Raw genomic sequence first — 23,104 nt, forward strand, 5'->3', positions numbered from 1 at the left:
GAGAAGTAGAAACAAGAAACAACAACGTCAAAAAAACACAAAATAAAAAAAAAACATCTCGACAGAAACTGTTTTTTTTTTTCACGTCGACTCTGGGGACGATCGCTCTGGCCGGTTGTTGGTCATTTTGCAGTCATGCGAAACAAAACGCTGTAGCATCCAGGGATTATTAATAACGCTATAGAAACATTACATTAACGTTATGGAAACATCATATTATTGTTCTAGATTATAATCCAATTGATCATATAGAATAGTAAAGAAGACCTGTCCGGAGGCTCTCCTCTGATACCATAATAATATGGAGTCTGACTGTACCAGCAGTAAATGTATTTACAACTGTTGTTATCATTACTGAATAAAAATAAAAATAAAATGTATATTGTATTAAGATTGAAATGACTAATAAACATGAATAGATACCAGCTATTTAAAAACAAACATGCATCTTATTCTGTAAGCACTACTTTTATTTGACCAATCACACCAGAGGAGGTTTAATCTACCTATCACACCACAGTGCTGCAGGGAGATGGCAACGCAATGTCACAGGAACTGTCAATGTCAGCAGTTGTCATCAGTTTGCCCTCTAAAACGTACGAAAGCATTGTTATATCGTTTTGTAAATGCATGTGTCACGTGTATCCATCGCGAGGTTGACACGCAACCTCAGATCCCTCAACATTAGTGCAAATCAGGGTCTGCCTTCTCTCTCCAAGTATACACATACTGACATACAGGAAGGAGAGGAGAGGAGAGGAGAGGAGAGGAGAGGAGAGGAGAGGAGAGGAGAGGAGAGGAGAGGAGAGGAGAGGAGAGGAGAGGAGAGGAGAGGAGAGGAGATTGGTGAGGGGAGGGGGGAGAGGGGAGGGGATTGGTGAGGGGAGGGGGGAGAGGGGAGAGAGAGGAGAGGGGATTGGAGAGGTGAGGGGAGAGGGGAGAGAAAAGGGGAGAGGAGAGGGGATTGGAGAGGTGAGGAGAGGGGAGAGGGGAGGGAGCAAACTATACTTTACAGTGCAGAGAGATAGAAAGAAGGGAAGAAATGGATGGGTGAAATAAAATGTTTTTTTCTTTCTTTTAAAAAGGGGCGACATATTTGCATCAGAGTTCTCTTTGGTAGCGAAGGCATGTGGTTGGATAGGATGCGTCTCCATATTGAATCCATATAGATCCATACATCTCATAGTACAGAAACAAACCCTTCCTCACTTAGCTTTTCTTTTCAAAATCTCGGGCATCCAATGATGCAAACAGAAAGAAGTATGTATACCTACTTCAAAATAAAAGTAAATTCAAAACAAAATACAGACAAATGAAAAGGCCTGCCTACTCCATGGTTACGTACACGGTCATATCGCTAGCTGCTAGCACTGCTCTCAGCAGAGTTAAATCATGCAGTGGGACCAAGGCCAACCCTCTTCCTGGCTGGAGAGCCATTGGACACGCAGGGTTTTCCTCCAGCCCTGCTCTAAAACACACCTGGGTAGTATTCATTAGTGCACACTATAACTAAAACATTTTGCAACAAAAAAATTAAAACAAGTTTGGTGCCTCGTGAATTCTACAACATCAGCTGGTCATCAGGACATTGATTAGCTGAGTCAGGTGTTAGTTACAACAGGGCTGGAGCAAAAATAAATAGACCCTGCCTACCCAGTATCTCTCCAGGAGGGCAGTTCAACCAGCCCTGTGGTGTGTTACAGTGAGCAATGGACAGGGCAGGAGGGGCGGGGGTGGGGTTTTAGCTGGCGCTGACTAGTTTAGTCTAAGCCCCTCCCTTCAGGACACAACGGATGGGGAGTGGCTGTGGTTGACCATGTGACTGTTGGGGGAGGAGTCAGGGGAGGAGGAGGAGCTTCCTTTGGCTTTGATCTGCAGCCAGGTCTCTCCTAAGGCCTTGGTGAAGTGGTCGTCCACAGAGCCGGTGATGGACACAGAGTTAGTGACGGGTTCCGGCTGCTTGTAGTTCCTCCCCAGGCTGCGACGGAAATGCTCCTCGATCACCGGGTCCACACACGCCGTGTTGGCTGGAAGAGAGACGAAAGGACAGGGCTATAAATCCATTACATCTAGACAGACAGATCTATAACTCCATGACATCTAGACAGACAGATCTATAACTCCATGACATCTAGACAGACAGATCTATAACTCCATGACATCTAGACAGACAGATCTATAACTCCATGACATCTAGACAGACAGATCTAGAACTCCATGACATCTAGACAGACAGATCTATAACTCCATGACATCTAGACAGACAGATCTATAACTCCATGACATCTAGACAGACAGATCTATAACTCCATGACATCTAGACAGACAGATCTATAACTCCATGACATCTAGACAGACAGATCTATAACTCCATGACATCTAGACAGACAGATCTATAACTCCATGACATCTAGACAGACAGATCTAGAACTCCATGACATCTAGACAGACAGATCTATAACTCCATGACATCTAGACAGACAGATCTATAACTCCATGACATCTAGACAGACAGATCTATAACTCCATGACATCTAGACAGACAGATCTATAACTCCATGACATCTAGACAGACAGATCTATAACTCCATGACATCTAGACAGACAGATCTATAACTCCATGACATCTAGACAGACAGATCTAGAACTCCATGACATCTAGACAGACAGATCTATAACTCCATGACATCTAGACAGACAGATCTATAACTCCATGACATCTAGACAGACAGATCTATAACTCCATGACATCTAGACAGACAGATCTATAACTCCATGACATCTAGACAGACAGATCTATAACTCCATGACATCTAGACAGACAGATCTATAACTCCATGACATCTAGACAGACAGATCTATAACTCCATGACATCTAGACAGACAGATCTATAACTCCATGACATCTAGACAGACAGATCTATAACTCCATGACATCTAGACAGACAGATCTATAACTCCATGACATCTAGACAGACAGATCTATAACTCCATGACATCTAGACAGACAGATCTATAACTCCATGACATCTAGACAGACAGATCTAGAACTCCATGACATCTAGACAGACAGATCTATAACTCCATGACATCTAGACAGACAGATCTATAAATTAATGTAACACACACACACACACACACACACACACACAGAGAGAGAGACACACCGTTTTCCGGATGGTTCTGTAGCTACCAGTCCTGGGTTCCAATAATATTTGAAATCTTTTAAATACTTTGAGCCTTTTCTTTAGCCGGCCTTGGAGCGCCAGGTGGGCGGGGTTTGCACTTTTGGGACATTTCTATTGGTTACATTGCAGCATGCCGACTCAAAAAAACGGCTGGTTGCTGTCAGACATAAAGCTGTGTTTCATAATGGCTGGTTGCTGTCAGAGATAAAGCTGTGATCCATAATGGCTGGTTGCTGTCAGAGATAAAGCTGTGTTCCATAATGGCTGGTTGCTGTCAGAGATAAAGCTGTGTTCCATAATGGCTGGTTGCTGTCAGAGATAAAGCTGTGTTCCATAATGGCTGGTTGCTGTCAGAGATAAAGCTGTGTTCCATAATGGCTGGTTGCTGTCAGAGATAAAGCTGTGTTCCATAATGGCTGGTTGCTGTCAGAGATAAAGCTGTGTTCCATAATGGCTGGTTGCTGTCAGAGATAAAGCTGTGTTCCATAATGGCTGGTTGCTGTCAGAGATAAAGCTGTGTTCCATAATGGCTGGTTGCTGTCAGAGATAAAGCTGTGTTCCATAATGGCTGGTTGCTGTCAGAGATAAAGCTGTGTTCCATAATGGCTGGTTGCTGTCAGAGATAAAGCTGTGTTCCATAATGGCTGGTTGCTGTCAGAGATAAAGCTGTGTTCCATAATGGCTGGTTGCTGTCAGAGATAAAGCTGTGTTACATAATGGCTGGTTGCTGTCAGAGATAAAGCTGTGTTCCATAATGGCTGGTTGCTGTCAGAGATAAAGCTGTGTTACATAATGGCTGGTTGCTGTCAGAGATAAAGCTGTGTTCCATAATGGCTGGTTGCTGTCAGAGATAAAGCTGTGTTCCATAATGGCTGGTTGCTGTCAGAGATAAAGCTGTGTTCCATAATGGCTGGTTGCTGTCAGAGATAAAGCTGTGTTCCATAATGGCTGGTTGCTGTCAGAGATAAAGCTGTGTTCCATAATGGCTGGTTGCTGTCAGAGATAAAGCTGTGTTCCATAATGGCTGGTTGCTGTCAGAGATAAAGCTGTGTTCCATAATGGCTGGTTGCTGTCAGAGATAAAGCTGTGTTCCATAATGGCTGGTTGCTGTCAGAGATAAAGCTGTGTTACATAATGGCTGGTTGCTGTCAGAGATAAAGCTGTGTTCCATAATGGCTGGTTGCTGTCAGAGATAAAGCTGTGTTCCATAATGGCTGGTTGCTGTCAGAGATAAAGCTGTGTTCCATAATGGCTGGTTGCTGTCAGAGATAAAGCTGTGTTCCATAATGGCTGGTTGCTGTCAGAGATAAAGCTGTGTTCCATAATGGCTGGTTGCTGTCAGAGATAAAGCTGTGTTCCATAATGGCTGGTTGCTGTCAGAGATAAAGCTGTGTTCCATAATGGCTGGTTGCTGTCAGAGATAAAGCTGTGTTCCATAATGGCTGGTTGCTGTCAGAGATAAAGCTGTGTTCCATAATGGCTGGTTGCTGTCAGAGATAAAGCTGTGTTCCATAATGGCTGGTTGCTGTCAGAGATAAAGCTGTGTTCCATAATGGCTGGTTGCTGTCAGAGATAAAGCTGTGTTCCATAATGGCTGGTTGGTGTCAGAGATAAAGCTGTGTTCCATAATGGCTGGTTGCTGTCAGAGATAAAGCTGTGTTCCATAATGGCTGGTTGCTGTCAGAGATAAAGCTGTGTTCCATAATGGCTGGTTGCTGTCAGAGATAAAGCTGTGTTCCATAATGGCTGGTTGCTGTCAGAGATAAAGCTGTGTTCCATAATGGCTGGTTGCTGTCAGAGATAAAGCTGTGTTCCATAATGGCTGGTTGCTGTCAGAGATAAAGCTGTGTTCCATAATGGCTGGTTGCTGTCAGAGATAAAGCTGTGTTCCATAATGGCTGGTTGCTGTCAGAGATAAAGCTGTGTTCCATAATGGCTGGTTGCTGTCAGAGATAAAGCTGTGTTACATAATGGCTGGTTGCTGTCAGAGATAAAGCTGTGTTCCATAATGGCTGGTTGCTGTCAGAGATAAAGCTGTGTTCCATAATGGCTGGTTGCTGTCAGAGATAAAGCTGTGTTCCATAATGGCTGGTTGCTGTCAGAGATAAAGCTGTGTTCCATAATGGCTGGTTGCTGTCAGAGATAAAGCTGTGATCCATAATGGCTGGTTGCTGTCAGAGATAAAGCTGTGTTCCATAATGGCTGGTTGCTGTCAGAGATAAAGCTGTGTTCCATAATGGCTGGTTGCTGTCAGAGATAAAGCTGTGTTACATAATGGCTGGTTGCTGTCAGAGATAAAGCTGTGTTCCATAATGGCTGGTTGCTGTCAGAGATAAAGCTGTGTTCCATAACAGTCCAGTCTGGAGGAACTGGTAGAACTAAACTCCCAGTGGAGGTATAGCTTAGTTCCAGTGACATAGCACTGTACTAGACACCATCACTATACCCCATCACTAGACCATAACTAGACCCCATCACTAGACCATCACTAGACCCCATCACTAGACCCCATCACTAGACCATCACTAGACCCCATCACTAGACCACCACTATACCCCATCACTAGACCATCACTAGACCATCACTAGACCATCACTAGACCCCATCACTAGACCATCACTAGACCCCATCACTAGACCCCATCACTATACCCCATCACTAGACCATCACTATACCCCATCACTAGACCATAACTAGACCCCATAACTAGACCATCACTAGACCATAACTAGACCCCATCACTAGACCATAACTAGACCCCATCACTAGACCATCACTAGACCATCACTAGACCCCATCACTAGACCCCATCACTAGACCCCATCACTAGACCCCATCACTAGACCCCATCACTAGACAATCACTATATCCCATCACTATACCCCATCACTATACCCCATCACTAGACCCCATCACTAGACCCCATCACTAGACCCCATCACTAGACCCCATCACTAGACCCCATCACTAGACCATCACTAGACCATCACTAGACCCCATCACTAGACCCCATCACTAGACCATCACTAGACCATCACTAGACCCCATCACTAGACCCCATCACTAGACCCCATCACTAGACCCATCACTAGACCCCATCACTAGACCCCATCACTAGACCCCATCACTAGATCCCATCACTAGACCCCATCACTATACCCCATCACTAGACCCCATCACTAGACCCCATCACTAGACCATCACTAGACCCCATCACTAGACCCCATCACTAGACCCCATCACTAGACCATCACTAGACCCCATTCCTATGTAGTACACTCATTTTAACCTTAAACTTCACCCTGGGCTAATCCCAAACCACATGCTAACCCCTATAGTGTCCTTCTGACTAGTCCCCTATGTGGGCCACATCTGATTACTTACAACAACTGTTCCCTAATAAGGCTGTCTGATATAGTTAGTTGCTGGCTGGTCTATTGGTCTGATATAGTTAGCTGGTCTATTGGTCTGATATAGTTAGTTGCTGGCTGGTCTATTGGTCTGATATAGTTAGTTGCTAGCTGGTCTATTGGTCTGATATAGTTAGTTGCTGGCTGGTCTATTGGTCTGATATAGTTAGCTGGTCTATTGGTCTGATATAGTTAGTTGCTGGCTGGTCTATTGGTCTGATATAGTTAGCTGCTGGCTGGTCTATTGGTCTGATATAGTTAGCTGGTCTATTGGTCTGATATAGTTAGCTGCTGGCTGGTCTATTGGTCTGATATAGTTAGTTGCTGGCTGGTCTATTGGTCTGATATAGTTAGCTGGTCTATTGGTCTGATATAGTTAGCTGCTGGCTGGTCTATTGGTCTGATATAGTTAGTTGCTGGCTGGTCTATTGGTCTGATATAGTTAGCTGGTCTATTGGTCTGATATAGTTAGCTGCTGGCTGGTCTATTGGTCTGATATAGTTAGCTGGTCTATTGGTCTGATATAGTTAGCTGCTAGCTGGTCTATTGGTCTGATATAGTTAGCTGGTCTATTGGTCTGATATAGTTAGCTGGTCTATTGGTCTGATATAGTTAGCTGCTGGCTGGTCTATTGGTCTGATATAGTTAGTTGCTGGCTGGTCTATTGGTCTGATATAGTTAGCTGGTCTATTGGTCTGATATAGTTAGCTGCTGGCTGGTCTATTGGTCTGATATAGTTAGTTGCTGGCTGGTCTATTGGTCTGATATAGTTAGTTGCTGGCTGGTCTATTGGTCTGATATAGTTAGTTGCTGGCTGGTCTATTGGTCTGATATAGTTAGCTGGTCTATTGGTCTGATATAGTTAGCTGCTGGCTGGTCTATTGGTCTGATATAGTTAGGTGCTGGCTGGTCTATTGGTCTGATATAGTTAGTTGCTGGCTGGTCTATTGGTCTGATATAGTTAGCTGGTCTATTGGTCTGATATAGTTAGCTGCTGGCTGGTCTATTGGTCTGATATAGTTAGCTGGTCTATTGGTCTGATATAGTTAGTTGCTGGCTGGTCTATTGGTCTGATATAGTTAGTTGCTGGCTGGTCTATTGGTCTGATATAGTTAGTTGCTGGCTGGTCTATTGGTCTGATATAGTTAGCTGGTCTATTGGTCTGATATAGTTAGCTGCTGGCTGGTCTATTGGTCTGATATAGTTAGTTGCTGGCTGGTCTATTGGTCTGATATAGTTAGCTGGTCTATTGGTCTGATATAGTTAGCTGCTGGCTGGTCTATTGGTCTGATATAGTTAGTTGCTAGCTGGTCTATTGGTCTGATATAGTTAGCTGGTCTATTGGTCTGATATAGTTAGTTGCTGGCTGGTCTATTGGTCTGATATAGTTAGTTGCTGGCTGGTCTATTGGTCTGATATAGTTAGTTGCTGGCTGGTCTATTGGTCTGATATAGTTAGTTGCTGGCTGGTCTATTGGTCTGATATAGTTAGCTGCTGGCTGGTCTATTGGTCTGATATAGTTAGTTGCTAGCTGGTCTATTGGTCTGATATAGTTAGCTGCTAGCTGGTCTATTGGTCTGATATAGTTAGCTGCTGGCTGGTCTATTGGTCTGATATAGTTAGTTGCTGGCTGGTCTATTGGTCTGATATAGTTAGCTGGTCTATTGGTCTGATATAGTTAGCTGGTCTATTGGTCTGATATAGTTAGTTGCTGGCTGGTCTATTGGTCTGATATAGTTAGCTGCTGGCTGGTCTATTGGTCTGATATAGTTAGCTGCTAGCTGGTCTATTGGTCTGATATAGTTAGCTGGTCTATTGGTCTGATATAGTTAGTTGCTGGCTGGTCTATTGGTCTGATATAGTTAGCTGGTCTATTGGTCTGATATAGTTAGCTGGTCTATTGGTCTGATATAGTTAGTTGCTGGCTGGTCTATTGGTCTGATATAGTTAGCTGGTCTATTGGTCTGATATAGTTAGTTGCTGGCTGGTCTATTGGTCTGATATAGTTAGTTGCTGGCTGGTCTATTGGTCTGATATAGTTAGCTGGTCTATTGGTCTGATATAGTTAGCTGCTGGCTGGTCTATTGGTCTGATATAGTTAGCTGCTAGCTGGTCTATTGGTCTGATATAGTTAGCTGGTCTATTGGTCTGATATAGTTAGTTGCTGGCTGGTCTATTGGTCTGATATAGTTAGCTGCTGGCTGGTCTATTGGTCTGATATAGTTAGCTGCTAGCTGGTCTATTGGTCTGATATAGTTAGTTGCTGGCTGGTCTATTGGTCTGATATAGTTAGCTGCTAGCTGGTCTATTGGTCTGATATAGTTAGCTGGTCTATTGGTCTGATATAGTTAGCTGCTAGCTGGTCTATTGGTCTGATATAGTTAGCTGGTCTATTGGTCTGATATAGTTAGCTGCTGGCTGGTCTATTGGTCTGATATAGTTAGTTGCTGGCTGGTCTATTGGTCTGATATAGTTAGCTGCTAGCTGGTCTATTGGTCTGATATAGTTAGCTGCTAGCTGGTCTATTGGTCTGATATAGTTAGCTGCTAGCTGGTCTATTGGTCTGATATAGTTAGCTGCTGGCTGGTCTATTGGTCTGATATAGTTAGCTGCTGGCTGGTCTATTGGTCTGATATAGTTAGCTGCTAGCTGGTCTATTGGTCTGATATAGTTAGCTGGTCTATTGGTCTGATATAGTTAGTTGCTGGCTGGTCTATTGGTCTGATATAGTTAGCTGCTAGCTGGTCTATTGGTCTGATATAGTTAGCTGGTCTATTGGTCTGATATAGTTAGTTGCTGGCTGGTCTATTGGTCTGATATAGTTAGTTGCTGGCTGGTCTATTGGTCTGATATAGTTAGCTGGTCTATTGGTCTGATATAGTTAGTTGCTGGCTGGTCTATTGGTCTGATATAGTTAGCTGGTCTATTGGTCTGATATAGTTAGCTGCTAGCTGGTCTATTGGTCTGATATAGTTAGCTGCTGGCTGGTCTATTGGTCTGATATAGTTAGCTGCTAGCTGGTCTATTGGTCTGATATAGTTAGCTGCTGGCTGGTCTATTGGTCTGATATAGTTAGTTGCTGGCTGGTCTATTGGTCTGATATAGTTAGCTGGTCTATTGGTCTGATATAGTTAGTTGCTGGCTGGTCTATTGGTCTGATATAGTTAGTTGCTGGCTGGTCTATTTGTCTGATATAGTTAGCTGGTCTATTGGTCTGATATAGTTAGCTGGTCTATTGGTCTGATATAGTTAGCTGCTGGCTGGTCTATTGGTCTGATATAGTTAGCTGGTCTATTGGTCTGATATAGTTAGCTGCTAGCTGGTCTATTGGTCTGATATAGTTAGCTGCTGGCTGGTCTATTGGTCTGATATAGTTAGCTGCTGGCTGGTCTATTGGTCTGATATAGTTAGTTGCTGGCTGGTCTATTGGTCTGATATAGTTAGTTGCTGGCTGGTCTATTGGTCTGATATAGTTAGCTGGTCTATTGGTCTGATATAGTTAGCTGGTCTATTGGTCTGATATAGTTAGTTGCTGGCTGGTCTATTGGTCTGATATAGTTAGTTGCTGGCTGGTCTATTGGTCTGATATAGTTAGCTGCTAGCTGGTCTATTGGTCTGATATAGTTAGCTGGTCTATTGGTCTGATATAGTTAGTTGCTGGCTGGTCTATTGGTCTGATATAGTTAGCTGCTGGCTGGTCTATTGGTCTGATATAGTTAGCTGCTAGCTGGTCTATTGGTCTGATATAGTTAGCTGGTCTATTGGTCTGATATAGTTAGTTGCTGGCTGGTCTATTGGTCTGATATAGTTAGCTGCTGGCTGGTCTATTGGTCTGATATAGTTAGTTGCTGGCTGGTCTATTGGTCTGATATAGTTAGCTGCTGGCTGGTCTATTGGTCTGATATAGTTAGTTGCTGGCTGGTCTATTGGTCTGATATAGTTAGCTGGTCTATTGGTCTGATATAGTTAGCTGCTGGCTGGTCTATTGGTCTGATATAGTTAGTTGCTGGCTGGTCTATTGGTCTGATATAGTTAGCTGCTGGCTGGTCTATTGGTCTGATATAGTTAGCTGCTAGCTGGTCTATTGGTCTGATATAGTTAGTTGCTGGCTGGTCTATTGGTCTGATATAGTTAGTTGCTGGCTGGTCTATTGGTCTGATATAGTTAGTTGCTGGCTGGTCTATTGGTCTGATATAGTTAGTTGCTGGCTGGTCTATTGGTCTGATATAGTTAGTTGCTGGCTGGTCTATTGGTCTGATATAGTTAGCTGCTGGCTGGTCTATTGGTCTGATATAGTTAGCTGGTCTATTGGTCTGATATAGTTAGCTGCTGGCTGGTCTATTGGTCTGATATAGTTAGCTGGTCTATTGGTCTGATATAGTTAGCTGGTCTATTGGTCTGATATAGTTAGCTGGTCTATTGGTCTGATATAGTTAGCTGGTCTATTGGTCTGATATAGTTAGCTGGTCTATTGTTCTGATATAGTTAGCTGCTGGCTGGTCTATTGGTCTGATATAGTTAGCTGCTGGCTGGTCTATTGGTCTGATATAGTTAGTTGCTGGCTGGTCTATTGGTCTGATATAGTTAGCTGGTCTATTGGTCTGATATAGTTAGTTGCTGGCTGGTCTATTGGTCTGATATAGTTAGCTGGTCTATTGGTCTGATATAGTTAGTTGCTGGCTGGTCTATTGGTCTGATATAGTTAGCTGCTAGCTGGTCTATTGGTCTGATATAGTTAGTTGCTGGCTGGTCTATTGGTCTGATATAGTTAGTTGCTGGCTGGTCTATTGGTCTGATATAGTTAGCTGCTGGCTGGTCTATTGGTCTGATATAGTTAGCTGCTAGCTGGTCTATTGGTCTGATATAGTTAGCTGCTAGCTGGTCTATTGGTCTGATATAGTTAGCTGGTCTATTGGTCTGATATAGTTAGCTGGTCTATTGGTCTGATATAGTTAGCTGGTCTATTGGTCTGATATAGTTAGCTGCTGGCTGGTCTATTGGTCTGATATAGTTAGCTGGTCTATTGGTCTGATATAGTTAGTTGCTAGCTGGTCTATTGGTCTGATATAGTTAGCTGGTCTATTGGTCTGATATAGTTAGTTGCTGGCTGGTCTATTGGTCTGATATAGTTAGTTGCTGGCTGGTCTATTGGTCTGATATAGTTAGTTGCTGGCTGGTCTATTGGTCTGATATAGTTAGCTGGTCTATTGGTCTGATATAGTTAGCTGGTCTATTGGTCTGATATAGTTAGTTGCTGGCTGGTCTATTGGTCTGATATAGTTAGTTGCTGGCTGGTCTATTGGTCTGATATAGTTAGCTGGTCTATTGGTCTGATATAGTTAGTTGCTGGCTGGTCTATTGGTCTGATATAGTTAGTTGCTGGCTGGTCTATTGGTCTGATATAGTTAGTTGCTGGCTGGTCTATTGGTCTGATATAGTTAGTTGCTGGCTGGTCTATTGGTCTGATATAGTTAGCTGCTGGCTGGTCTATTGGTCTGATATAGTTAGTTGCTGGCTGGTCTATTGGTCTGATATAGTTAGTTGCTGGCTGGTCTATTGGTATGATATAGTTAGTTGCTGGCTGGTCTATTGGTCTGATATAGTTAGCTGCTGGTTGGTCTATTGGTCTGATATAGTTAGCTGGTCTATTGGTCTGATATAGTTAGCTGCTGGCTGGTCTATTGGTCTGATATAGTTAGCTGGTCTATTGGTCTGATATAGTTAGCTGCTAGCTGGTCTATTGGTCTGATATAGTTAGCTGCTGGCTGGTCTATTGGTCTGATATAGTTAGCTGGTCTATTGGTCTGATATAGTTAGTTGCTAGCTGGTCTATTGGTCTGATATAGTTAGTTGCTGGCTGGTCTATTGGTCTGATATAGTTAGCTGGTCTATTGGTCTGATATAGTTAGTTGCTAGCTGGTCTATTGGTCTGATATAGTTAGCTGCTAGCTGGTCTATTGGTCTGATATAGTTAGTTGCTGGCTGGTCTATTGGTCTGATATAGTTAGCTGGTCTATTGGTCTGATATAGTTAGCTGCTGGCTGGTCTATTGGTCTGATATAGTTAGCTGCTAGCTGGTCTATTGGTCTGATATAGTTAGCTGGTCTATTGGTCTGATATAGTTAGTTGCTGGCTGGTCTATTGGTCTGATATAGTTAGCTGGTCTATTGGTCTGATATAGTTAGCTGCTGGCTGGTCTATTGGTCTGATATAGTTAGCTGCTAGCTGGTCTATTGGTCTGATATAGTTAGCTGGTCTATTGGTCTGATATAGTTAGTTGCTGGCTGGTCTATTGGTCTGATATAGTTAGTTGCTGGCTGGTCTATTGGTCTGATATAGTTAGCTGCTAGCTGGTCTATTGGTCTGATATAGTTAGCTGCTAGCTGGTCTATTGGTCTGATATAGTTAGTTGCTGGCTGGTCTATTGGTCTGATATAGTTAGTTGCTGGCTGGTCTATTGGTCTGATATAGTTAGTTGCTGGCTGGTCTATTGGTCTGATATAGTTAGCTGCTGGCTGGTCTATTGGTCTGATATAGTTAGTTGCTGGCTGGTCTATTGGTCTGATATAGTTAGCTGGTCTATTGGTCTGATATAGTTAGCTGCTGGCTGGTCTATTGGTCTGATATAGTTAGCTGGTCTATTGGTCTGATATAGTTAGTTGCTGGCTGGTCTATTGGTCTGATATAGTTAGCTGGTCTATTGGTCTGATATAGTTAGTTGCTGGCTGGTCTATTGGTCTGATATAGTTAGTTGCTGGCTGGTCTATTGGTCTGATATAGTTAGCTGCTAGCTGGTCTATTGGTCTGATATAGTTAGCTGCTGGCTGGTCTATTGGTCTGATATAGTTAGCTGCTAGCTGGTCTATTGGTCTGATATAGTTAGCTGGTCTATTGGTCTGATATAGTTAGTTGCTGGCTGGTCTATTGGTCTGATATAGTTAGTTGCTGGCTGGTCTATTGGTCTGATATAGTTAGTTGCTGGCTGGTCTATTGGTCTGATATAGTTAGTTGCTGGCTGGTCTATTGGTCTGATATAGTTAGTTGCTGGCTGGTCTATTGGTCTGATATAGTTAGCTGGTCTATTGGTCTGATATAGTTAGCTGCTGGCTGGTCTATTGGTCTGATATAGTTAGTTGCTGGCTGGTCTATTGGTCTGATATAGTTAGCTGGTCTATTGGTCTGATATAGTTAGTTGCTGGCTGGTCTATTGGTCTGATATAGTTAGCTGCTGGCTGGTCTATTGGTCTGATATAGTTAGCTGCTAGCTGGTCTATTGGTCTGATATAGTTAGTTGCTGGCTGGTCTATTGGTCTGATATAGTTAGCTGGTCTATTGGTCTGATATAGTTAGCTGGTCTATTGGTCTGATATAGTTAGCTGCTGGCTGGTCTATTGGTCTGATATAGTTAGCTGCTAGCTGGTCTATTGGTCTGATATAGTTAGCTGGTCTATTGGTCTGATATAGTTAGCTGCTGGCTGGTCTATTGGTCTGATATAGTTAGTTGCTGGCTGGTCTATTGGTCTGATATAGTTAGCTGCTGGCTGGTCTATTGGTCTGATATAGTTAGCTGGTCTATTGGTCTGATATAGTTAGTTGCTGGCTGGTCTATTGGTCTGATATAGTTAGTTGCTGGCTGGTCTATTGGTCTGATATAGTTAGCTGGTCTATTGGTCTGATATAGTTAGTTGCTGGCTGGTCTATTGGTCTGATATAGTTAGCTGCTGGCTGGTCTATTGGTCTGATATAGTTAGTTGCTGGCTGGTCTATTGGTCTGATATAGTTAGTTGCTGGCTGGTCTATTGGTCTGATATAGTTAGCTGCTGGCTGGTCTATTGGTCTGATATAGTTAGCTGCTGGCTGGTCTATTGGTCTGATATAGTTAGTTGCTGGCTGGTCTATTGGTCTGATATAGTTAGCTGGTCTATTGGTCTGATATAGTTAGCTGCTGGCTGGTCTATTGGTCTGATATAGTTAGCTGCTGGCTGGTCTATTGGTCTGATATAGTTAGTTGCTGGCTGGTCTATTGGTCTGATATAGTTAGCTGGTCTATTGGTCTGATATAGTTAGCTGCTAGCTGGTCTATTGGTCTGATATAGTTAGTTGCTGGCTGGTCTATTGGTCTGATATAGTTAGTTGCTGGCTGGTCTATTGGTCTGATATAGTTAGCTGGTCTATTGGTCTGATATAGTTAGTTGCTGGCTGGTCTATTGGTCTGATATAGTTAGCTGGTCTATTGGTCTGATATAGTTAGCTGGTCTATTGGTCTGATATAGTTAGCTGCTAGCTGGTCTATTGGTCTGATATAGTTAGTTGCTGGCTGGTCTATTGGTCTGATATAGTTAGCTGCTGGCTGGTCTATTGGTCTGATATAGTTAGTTGCTGGCTGGTCTATTGGTCTGATATAGTTAGCTGCTAGCTGGTCTATTGGTCTGATATAGTTAGCTGCTAGCTGGTCTATTGGTCTGATATAGTTAGCTGCTGGCTGGTCTATTGGTCTGATATAGTTAGTTGCTGGCTGGTCTATTGGTCTGATATAGTTAGCTGGTCTATTGGTCTGATATAGTTAGTTGCTGGCTGGTCTATTGGTCTGATATAGTTAGCTGCTGGCTGGTCTATTGGTCTGATATAGTTAGTTGCTGGCTGGTCTATTGGTCTGATATAGTTAGCTGCTAGCTGGTCTATTGGTCTGATATAGTTAGTTGCTGGCTGGTCTATTGGTCTGATATAGTTAGCTGCTAGCTGGTCTATTGGTCTGATATAGTTAGCTGCTAGCTGGTCTATTGGTCTTATATAGTTAGTTGCTGGCTGGTCTATTGGTCTGATATAGTTAGTTGCTGGCTGGTCTATTGGTCTGATATAGTTAGTTGCTGGCTGGTCTATTGGTCTGATATAGTTAGCTGCTGGCTGGTCTATTGGTCTGATATAGTTAGTTGCTGGCTGGTCTATTGGTCTGATATAGTTAGCTGCTGGCTGGTCTATTGGTCTGATATAGTTAGTTGCTGGCTGGTCTATTGGTCTGATATAGTTAGCTGCTAGCTGGTCTATTGGTCTGATATAGTTAGCTGCTAGCTGGTCTATTGGTCTGATATAGTTAGCTGGTCTATTGGTCTGATATAGTTAGCTGCTGGCTGGTCTATTGGCCTGATATAGTTAGTTGCTGGCTGGTCTATTGGTCTGATATAGTTAGCTGGTCTATTGGTCTGATATAGTTAGTTGCTGGCTGGTCTATTGGTCTGATATAGTTAGTTGCTGGCTGGTCTATTGGTCTGATATAGTTAGCTGCTGGCTGGTCTATTGGTCTGATATAGTTAGTTGCTGGCTGGTCTATTGGTCTGATATAGTTAGCTGCTAGCTGGTCTATTGGTCTGATATAGTTAGTTGCTGGCTGGTCTATTGGTCTGATATAGTTAGCTGGTCTATTGGTCTGATATAGTTAGTTGCTGGCTGGTCTATTGGTCTGATATAGTTAGCTGGTCTATTGGTCTGATATAGTTAGCTGCTGGCTGGTCTATTGGTCTGATATAGTTAGTTGCTGGCTGGTCTATTGGTCTGATATAGTTAGTTGCTGGCTGGTCTATTGGTCTGATATAGTTAGCTGCTGGCTGGTCTATTGGTCTGATATAGTTAGCTGGTCTATTGGTCTGATATAGTTAGCTGCTGGCTGGTCTATTGGTCTGATATAGTTAGCTGGTCTATTGGTCTGATATAGTTAGCTGCTGGCTGGTCTATTGGTCTGATATAGTTAGCTGCTAGCTGGTCTATTGGTCTGATATAGTTAGCTGGTCTATTGGTCTGATATAGTTAGTTGCTGGCTGGTCTATTGGTCTGATATAGTTAGCTGGTCTATTGGTCTGATATAGTTAGCTGGTCTATTGGTCTGATATAGTTAGTTGCTGGCTGGTCTATTGGTCTGATATAGTTAGCTGCTGGCTGGTCTATTGGTCTGATATAGTTAGCTGCTGGCTGGTCTATTGGTCTGATATAGTTAGTTGGTCTATTGGTCTGATATAGTTAGTTGCTGGCTGGTCTATTGGTCTGATATAGTTAGCTGCTGGCTGGTCTATTGGTCTGATATAGTTAGCTGCTAGCTGGTCTATTGGTCTGATATAGTTAGCTGGTCTATTGGTCTGATATAGTTAGTTGCTGGCTGGTCTATTGGTCTGATATAGTTAGTTGCTGGCTGGTCTATTGGTCTGATATAGTTAGCTGCTGGCTGGTCTATTGGTCTGATATAGTTAGCTGCTAGCTGGTCTATTGGTCTGATATAGTTAGCTGGTCTATTGGTCTGATATAGTTAGTTGCTGGCTGGTCTATTGGTCTGATATAGTTAGCTGCTAGCTGGTCTATTGGTCTGATATAGTTAGCTGGTCTATTGGTCTGATATAGTTAGTTGCTGGCTGGTCTATTGGTCTGATATAGTTAGCTGCTGGCTGGTCTATTGGTCTGATATAGTTAGCTGCTAGCTGGTCTATTGGTCTGATATAGTTAGCTGGTCTATTGGTCTGATATAGTTAGTTGCTGGCTGGTCTATTGGTCTGATATAGTTAGCTGCTGGCTGGTCTATTGGTCTGATATAGTTAGTTGCTGGCTGGTCTATTGGTCTGATATAGTTAGCTGCTGGCTGGTCTATTGGTCTGATATAGTTAGTTGCTGGCTGGTCTATTGGTCTGATATAGTTAGTTGCTGGCTGGTCTATTGGTCTGATATAGTTAGTTGCTGGCTGGTCTATTGGTCTGATATAGTTAGCTGCTGGCTGGTCTATTGGTCTGATATAGTTAGCTGCTAGCTGGTCTATTGGTCTGATATAGTTAGCTGCTGGCTGGTCTATTGGTCTGATATAGTTAGTTGCTGGCTGGTCTATTGGTCTGATATAGTTAGCTGCTAGCTGGTCTATTGGTCTGATATAGTTAGCTGGTCTATTGGTCTGATATAGTTAGCTGCTGGCTGGTCTATTGGTCTGATATAGTTAGCTGCTGGCTGGTCTATTGGTCTGATATAGTTAGCTGCTAGCTGGTCTATTGGTCTGATATAGTTAGCTGCTGGCTGGTCTATTGGTCTGATATAGTTAGCTGGTCTATTGGTCTGATATAGTTAGTTGCTGGCTGGTCTATTGGTCTGATATAGTTAGTTGCTGGCTGGTCTATTGGTCTGATATAGTTAGTTGCTGGCTGGTCTATTGGTCTGATATAGTTAGCTGCTAGCTGGTCTATTGGTCTGATATAGTTAGCTGGTCTATTGGTCTGATATAGTTAGCTGGTCTATTGGTCTGATATAGTTAGTTGCTGGCTGGTCTATTGGTCTGATATAGTTAGTTGCTGGCTGGTCTATTGGTCTGATATAGTTAGCTGCTGGCTGGTCTATTGGTCTGATATAGTTAGCTGCTGGCTGGTCTATGGTAGTTGTTTATGTGTAGTAGTATGGTATAATATGTATTATGTTACTTACAGCTGCTGGCTGGTCTCCTGCTGTAGTTGCTAGGGAGGATGTTGGAACAGCCGTTGTGAGACAGGTTACAGTTACGGTTGTTGGCTGGAGCACACGTTATCACTGACGGACGATTCTAATCAAACACAAAGACAACATGTTCAGGACTTAGCATGGGGTTTGAAGACAACTGCTACCTGCATATTCTTAGCCCTGAAAAGAGTGTGTTCATTCGGTTGTGTGCTGCCCGCATCTCCAGTCTTACCTGCTGGCGTTCCACAGGGCTGACGGTGGGTGAGATGACAAAGGTGCGGGCGGCATCCATGTTATTTTTGGTCAGGGCGAGAGGCTGGTCCATGGCTAGGCTGGGCGTGTGGTGGTGGGGGGCGTACAGGTGGTGGTTGCCATGGAGAACCATGGGGCTGCGGCTACGGTCCCGAGGGTCCTTGGTACTATGGAAGTCAGCGTTGGAAGGCTTGCCTCTGCTGAGAGAAGAAGATACAAGATGACTTTATTGTCCAAAAGAAACTGGTCTTGTGCTTCATTCCAAGACTGGAGAGAGGAGGAGAGGAGGAGGGAGGGAGGGAGGGAGGGAGGGGGGGGAGAGGGAGGGAGGAGGGAGGGGGGGAGAGGGAGGAGGGGAGAGGGAGGGAGGAGGGAGAGGGGAGAGGGAGGGAGGAGGGAGAGGAGGAGGTGGGGGGGTAGAGGAGAGGGAGAGGGAAAAGGAGGAGGAGGGGGGGTAGAGGGAGAGGAGGGGGGAGAGGAGGCGGTGGGGGGGGAGGGAGGAGGGAGGGAGGGAGGGAGGGAGAGGAGGAGGTGTACATGTAAATGTAAATGTAAATGTAAAATGAGGTGGGGGGGAGAGGGAAAAGGAGGAGGAGGGGGGGGGTAGAGGGAGAGGAGGCGGTGGGGGGGTGGGGGGAGAGGAGGGGGAGGAGAGGGAGGGAGGAGGGGGGAGGGGAGAGGGGGGGAGAGGGAGGGAGGAGGGAGGGGGGGAGAGGGAGGGAGGAGGGAGAGGGAGAGGAGGAGGTGGGGGGGGAAGGGAGAGGGAAAATGAGGAGGAGGGGGGGGTAGAGGGAGAGGAGAGGAGGCGGTGGGGGGGGTGGGGGGAGAGGAGGGGGAGGAGGGGGGAGAGGGGGTGGGGGGGAGAGGGAGAGGGAAAAGGAGGAGGAGGGGGGGTAGAGGGAGAGGAGGGGGGAGAGGAGGAGGGCCATGATGTCAAACAAAACAGCTACAGCCACGGGCACCAAGCAGCACAGCTATTAATACTGTCTGCACAGGGCTGGGCATGGAGGGAAGAAGAGAGAGAGAGAGAGAGAGAGAGAGAGAGGTGCACAGACAGCTCTGCTCAGAGTGCAACAGGGGCTTAATGAGAACATTCTGTACACACACACACACACACACACACAGAGAACCCACACGTATGTTGAACACACACACACACACAGTTGCCTTCAGGGCTAAGAACACACTCTTAACATAGACATACTAAATTACTAATAGAACAGCAAATCATTCATCTTAAAAGTGTCTCAGTTCTCTTCAGAGCCACTAGGTCATGTTGTTCCTGACTTCTGAAACAAGATGACACCGATTGACAGAAAAGACACAAGGCACATTGTTTTCAAAAGCTCATTACTTTGTACCAAGGGGGAAAAGCTCCACTGTTCTCAGGGTTGTTACCTGTATGTTCTCCTGTTACCTGTATGTACTCCTGTTACCTGTATGTACTCCTGTTACCTGTATGTACTCCTGTTACCTGTAGGTTGTCCTGTTACCTGTATGTTCTCCTGTTACCTGTATGTACTCCTGTTACCTGTATGTACTCCTGTTACCTGTAGGTTCTCCTGTTACCTGTATGTTCTCCTGTTACCTGTATGTACTCCTGTTACCTGTATGTACTCCTGTTACCTGTATGTACTCCTGTTACCTGTATGTTCTCCTGTTACCTGTATGTACTCCTGTTACCTGTATGTACTCCTGTTACCTGTATGTACTCCTGTTACCTGTATGTTCTCCTGTTACCTGTATGTACTCCTGTTACCTGTATGTACACCTGTTACCTGTATGTACTCCTGTTACCTGTATGTACTCCTGTTACCTGTAGGTTCTCCTGTTACCTGTATGTACTCCTGTTACCTGTATGTTCTCCTGTTACCTGTATGTACTCCTGTTACCTGTATGTTCTCCTGTTACCTGTATGTACTCCTGTTACCTGTAGGTACTCCTGTTACCTGTATGTACTCCTGTTACCTGTAGGTTCTCCTGTTACCTGTATGTTCTCCTGTTACCTGTATGTACTCCTGTTACCTGTATGTACTCCTGTTACCTGTATGTACTCCTGTTACCTGTAGGTTCTCCTGTTACCTGTATGTACTGTATGTGTTTCCCAGTGTTTCAGTACAAGCCAAGGAGCAGGGAGGTCTGGGGTGGAGACAGGGGGGGCTGGTGCTGGGGTGGAGACAGGGAGGTCTGGGGTGGAGACAGGGAGGGGCTGGGGTGGAGACAGGGAGGGCTGGGGTGGAGACAGGGAGGGGCTGGGGTGGAGACAGGGGGGGCTGGTGCTGGGGTGGAGACAGGGAGGGGCTGGGGTGGAGACAGGGAGGGGCGGAGACAGGGAGGGGCTGGGGTGGAGACAGGGAGGGGCTGGGGTGGAGACAGGGAGGGGCTGGGGTGGAGACAGGGAGGGGCTGGGGTGGAGACAGGGAGGGCTGGGGTGGAGACAGGGAGGGGCTGGGGTGGAGACAGGGAGGTCTGGGGTGGAGACAGGGAGGGCTGGGGTGGAGACAGGGGGGGCTGGTGCTGGGGTGGAGACAGGGAGGGGCTGGGGTGGAGACAGGGAGGTCTGGGGTGGAGACAGGGAGGGCTGGTGCTGGGGTGGAGACAGGGAGGGCTGGGGTGGAGACAGGGGGGGCTGGTGCTGGGGTGGAGATAGGGAGGTCTGGGGTGGAGACAGGGAGGGGCTGGGGTGGAGACAGGGAGGGGCTGGGGTGGAGACAGGGGGGGCTGGTGCTGGGGTGGAGACAGGGGGGGCTGGTGCTGGGGTGGAGACAGGGAGGTATGGGGTGGAGACGGGGGGCTGGGGTGGAGACAGGGAGGGGCTGGGGTGGAGACAGGGAGGGGCTGGGGTGGAGACAGGGAGGGGGCTGGGGTGGAGACAGGGAGGGGGCTGGGGTGGAGACAGGGAGGTCTGGGGTGGAGACAGGGAGGTCTGGGGTGGAGACAGGGGGGGCTGGTGCTGGGGTGGAGACAGGGAGGTCTGGGGTGGAGACAGGGGGGGCTGGTGCTGGGGTGGAGACAGGGAGGTATGGGGTGGAGACGGGGGGCTGGGGTGGAGACAGGGAGGTCTGGTGCTGGGGTGGAGACAGGGGGGGCTGGTGCTGGGGATATAGGGAGGTTCTAGGGGGGTTAGCCCAACTTTAATCATTGCGAAGAAGCATGAAGCCAACCCAGCATCCTCCCACAAGAAAGACTGTCTGGGAAGGGAATACAGAGGGTCCACTGGGAAGGGAATACAGAGGGTCCACTAGGAAGGGAATACAGAGGGTCCACTAGGTAGGGAATACAGAGGGTCCACTAGGAAGGTAATACAGAGGGTCCACTAGGAAGGGAATACAGAGGGTCCACTAGGAAGGGAATACAGAGGGTCCACTAGGAAGGGAATACAGAGGGTCCACTGGGAAGGGAATACAGAGGGTCCACTAGGAAGGGAATACAGAGGGTCCACTAGGAAGGGAATACAGAGGGTCCACTAGGAAGGGAATACAGAGGGTCCACTAGGAAGGGAATACAGAGGGTCCACTGGGAAGGGAATACAGAGGGTCCACTGGGAAGGGAATACAGAGGGTCCACTAGGAAGGGAATACAGAGGGTCCACTAGGAAGGGAATACAGAGGGTCCACTAGGAAGGGAATACAGAGGGTCCACTAGGAAGGGAATACAGAGGGTCCACTAGGAAGGGAATACAGAGGGTCCACTAGGAAGGGAATACAGAGGGTCCACTAGGTAGGTAATACAGAGGGTCCACTAGGTAGGTTGTAGGAGTCTTTTCACTAGATAAACTGGGTGGTTCGAACCCTGAATGCTGATTGGCTGAAAGCCGTGGAATACCACGGTTATGACAAAACATTTATTTTTACTGCTCTAATTACGTTGTTTATAATAGCAATAAGACACCTCAGGGGTTTGTGGTATATGGCCAATATACCACGGCTAAGGGCTGTATCCAGGCACTCCGAATTGCGTCGAGCTTAAGAACAGCCCTTAGCCGTGGTATATTGGCCATATACCACACCTCCTCTGGCCTTATTGCTTAATTAGAAACAGCACCTCAGTTAGCCTTGTCCAAGCCGCAATAAAACATCTCATATTTTTCTTAATCTGTCTTTTAATTTCAGACAGACAGAGATGTTACTGTAGTCGATAACTGACTGCATGATCTGTTCACTAGCTAAAGATCCCTGACTGCATGATCTGTTCACTAGCTAAAGATCCCTGACTGCATGATCTGTTCACTAGCTAAAGATCCCTGACTGCATGATCTGTTCACTAGCTAAAGATCCCTGACTGCATGATCTGTTCACTAGCTAAAGATCCCTGACTGCATGATCTGTTCACTAGCTAAAGATCCCTGACTGCATGATCTGTTCACTAGCTAAAAGATCCCTGACTGCATGATCTGTTCACTAGCTAAAGATCCCTGACTGCATGATCTGTTCACTAGCTAAAAGATCCCTGATTGCATGATCTGTTCACTAGCTAAAGATCCCTGACTGCATGATCTGTTCACTAGCTAAAAGATCCCTGATTGCATGATCTGTTCACTAGCTAAAAGATCCCTGACTGCATGATCTGTTCACTAGCTAAAAGATCCCTGACTGCATGATCTGTTCACTAGCTAAAAGATCCCTGATTGCATGATCTGTTCACTAGCTAAAGATCCCTGACTGCATGATCTGTTCACTAGCTAAAAGATCCCTGATTGCATGATCTGTTCACTAGCTAAAAGATCCCTGACTGCATGATCTGTTCACTAGCTAAAAGATCCCTGACTGCATGATCTGTTCACTAGCTAAAAGATCC

At 45.4% G+C, this 23,104-nt stretch overlaps 1 protein-coding gene across 1 annotated transcript in view; it reads right to left on the reverse strand.

The window, feature by feature from the left end:
* Nucleotides 1–377: 377 nt before the first annotated feature.
* The window catches only part of LOC311138064 (transcription cofactor vestigial-like protein 4), a 62,247-nt gene continuing 39,520 nt past the window's right edge, over nucleotides 378–23,104 (reverse strand). The window contains exons 3-5 of the mRNA XM_084172716.1: nucleotides 18,288–18,507; nucleotides 18,044–18,158; nucleotides 378–2,027 (exon numbers count right to left, since the gene is read on the reverse strand). Of these exons, the coding sequence (XP_084028842.1) occupies nucleotides 1,780–2,027; nucleotides 18,044–18,158; nucleotides 18,288–18,507 (583 nt within the window). The 3' untranslated portion in view covers nucleotides 378–1,779. The remainder of the gene's footprint in view (nucleotides 2,028–18,043; nucleotides 18,159–18,287; nucleotides 18,508–23,104) is intronic.

The sequence above is a fragment of the Coregonus lavaretus genome (genome assembly GCF_964263955.1).
Source record: "Coregonus lavaretus genome assembly, chromosome: 12".
Classification (NCBI taxonomy): Eukaryota; Metazoa; Chordata; class Actinopteri; order Salmoniformes; family Salmonidae; genus Coregonus; species Coregonus lavaretus.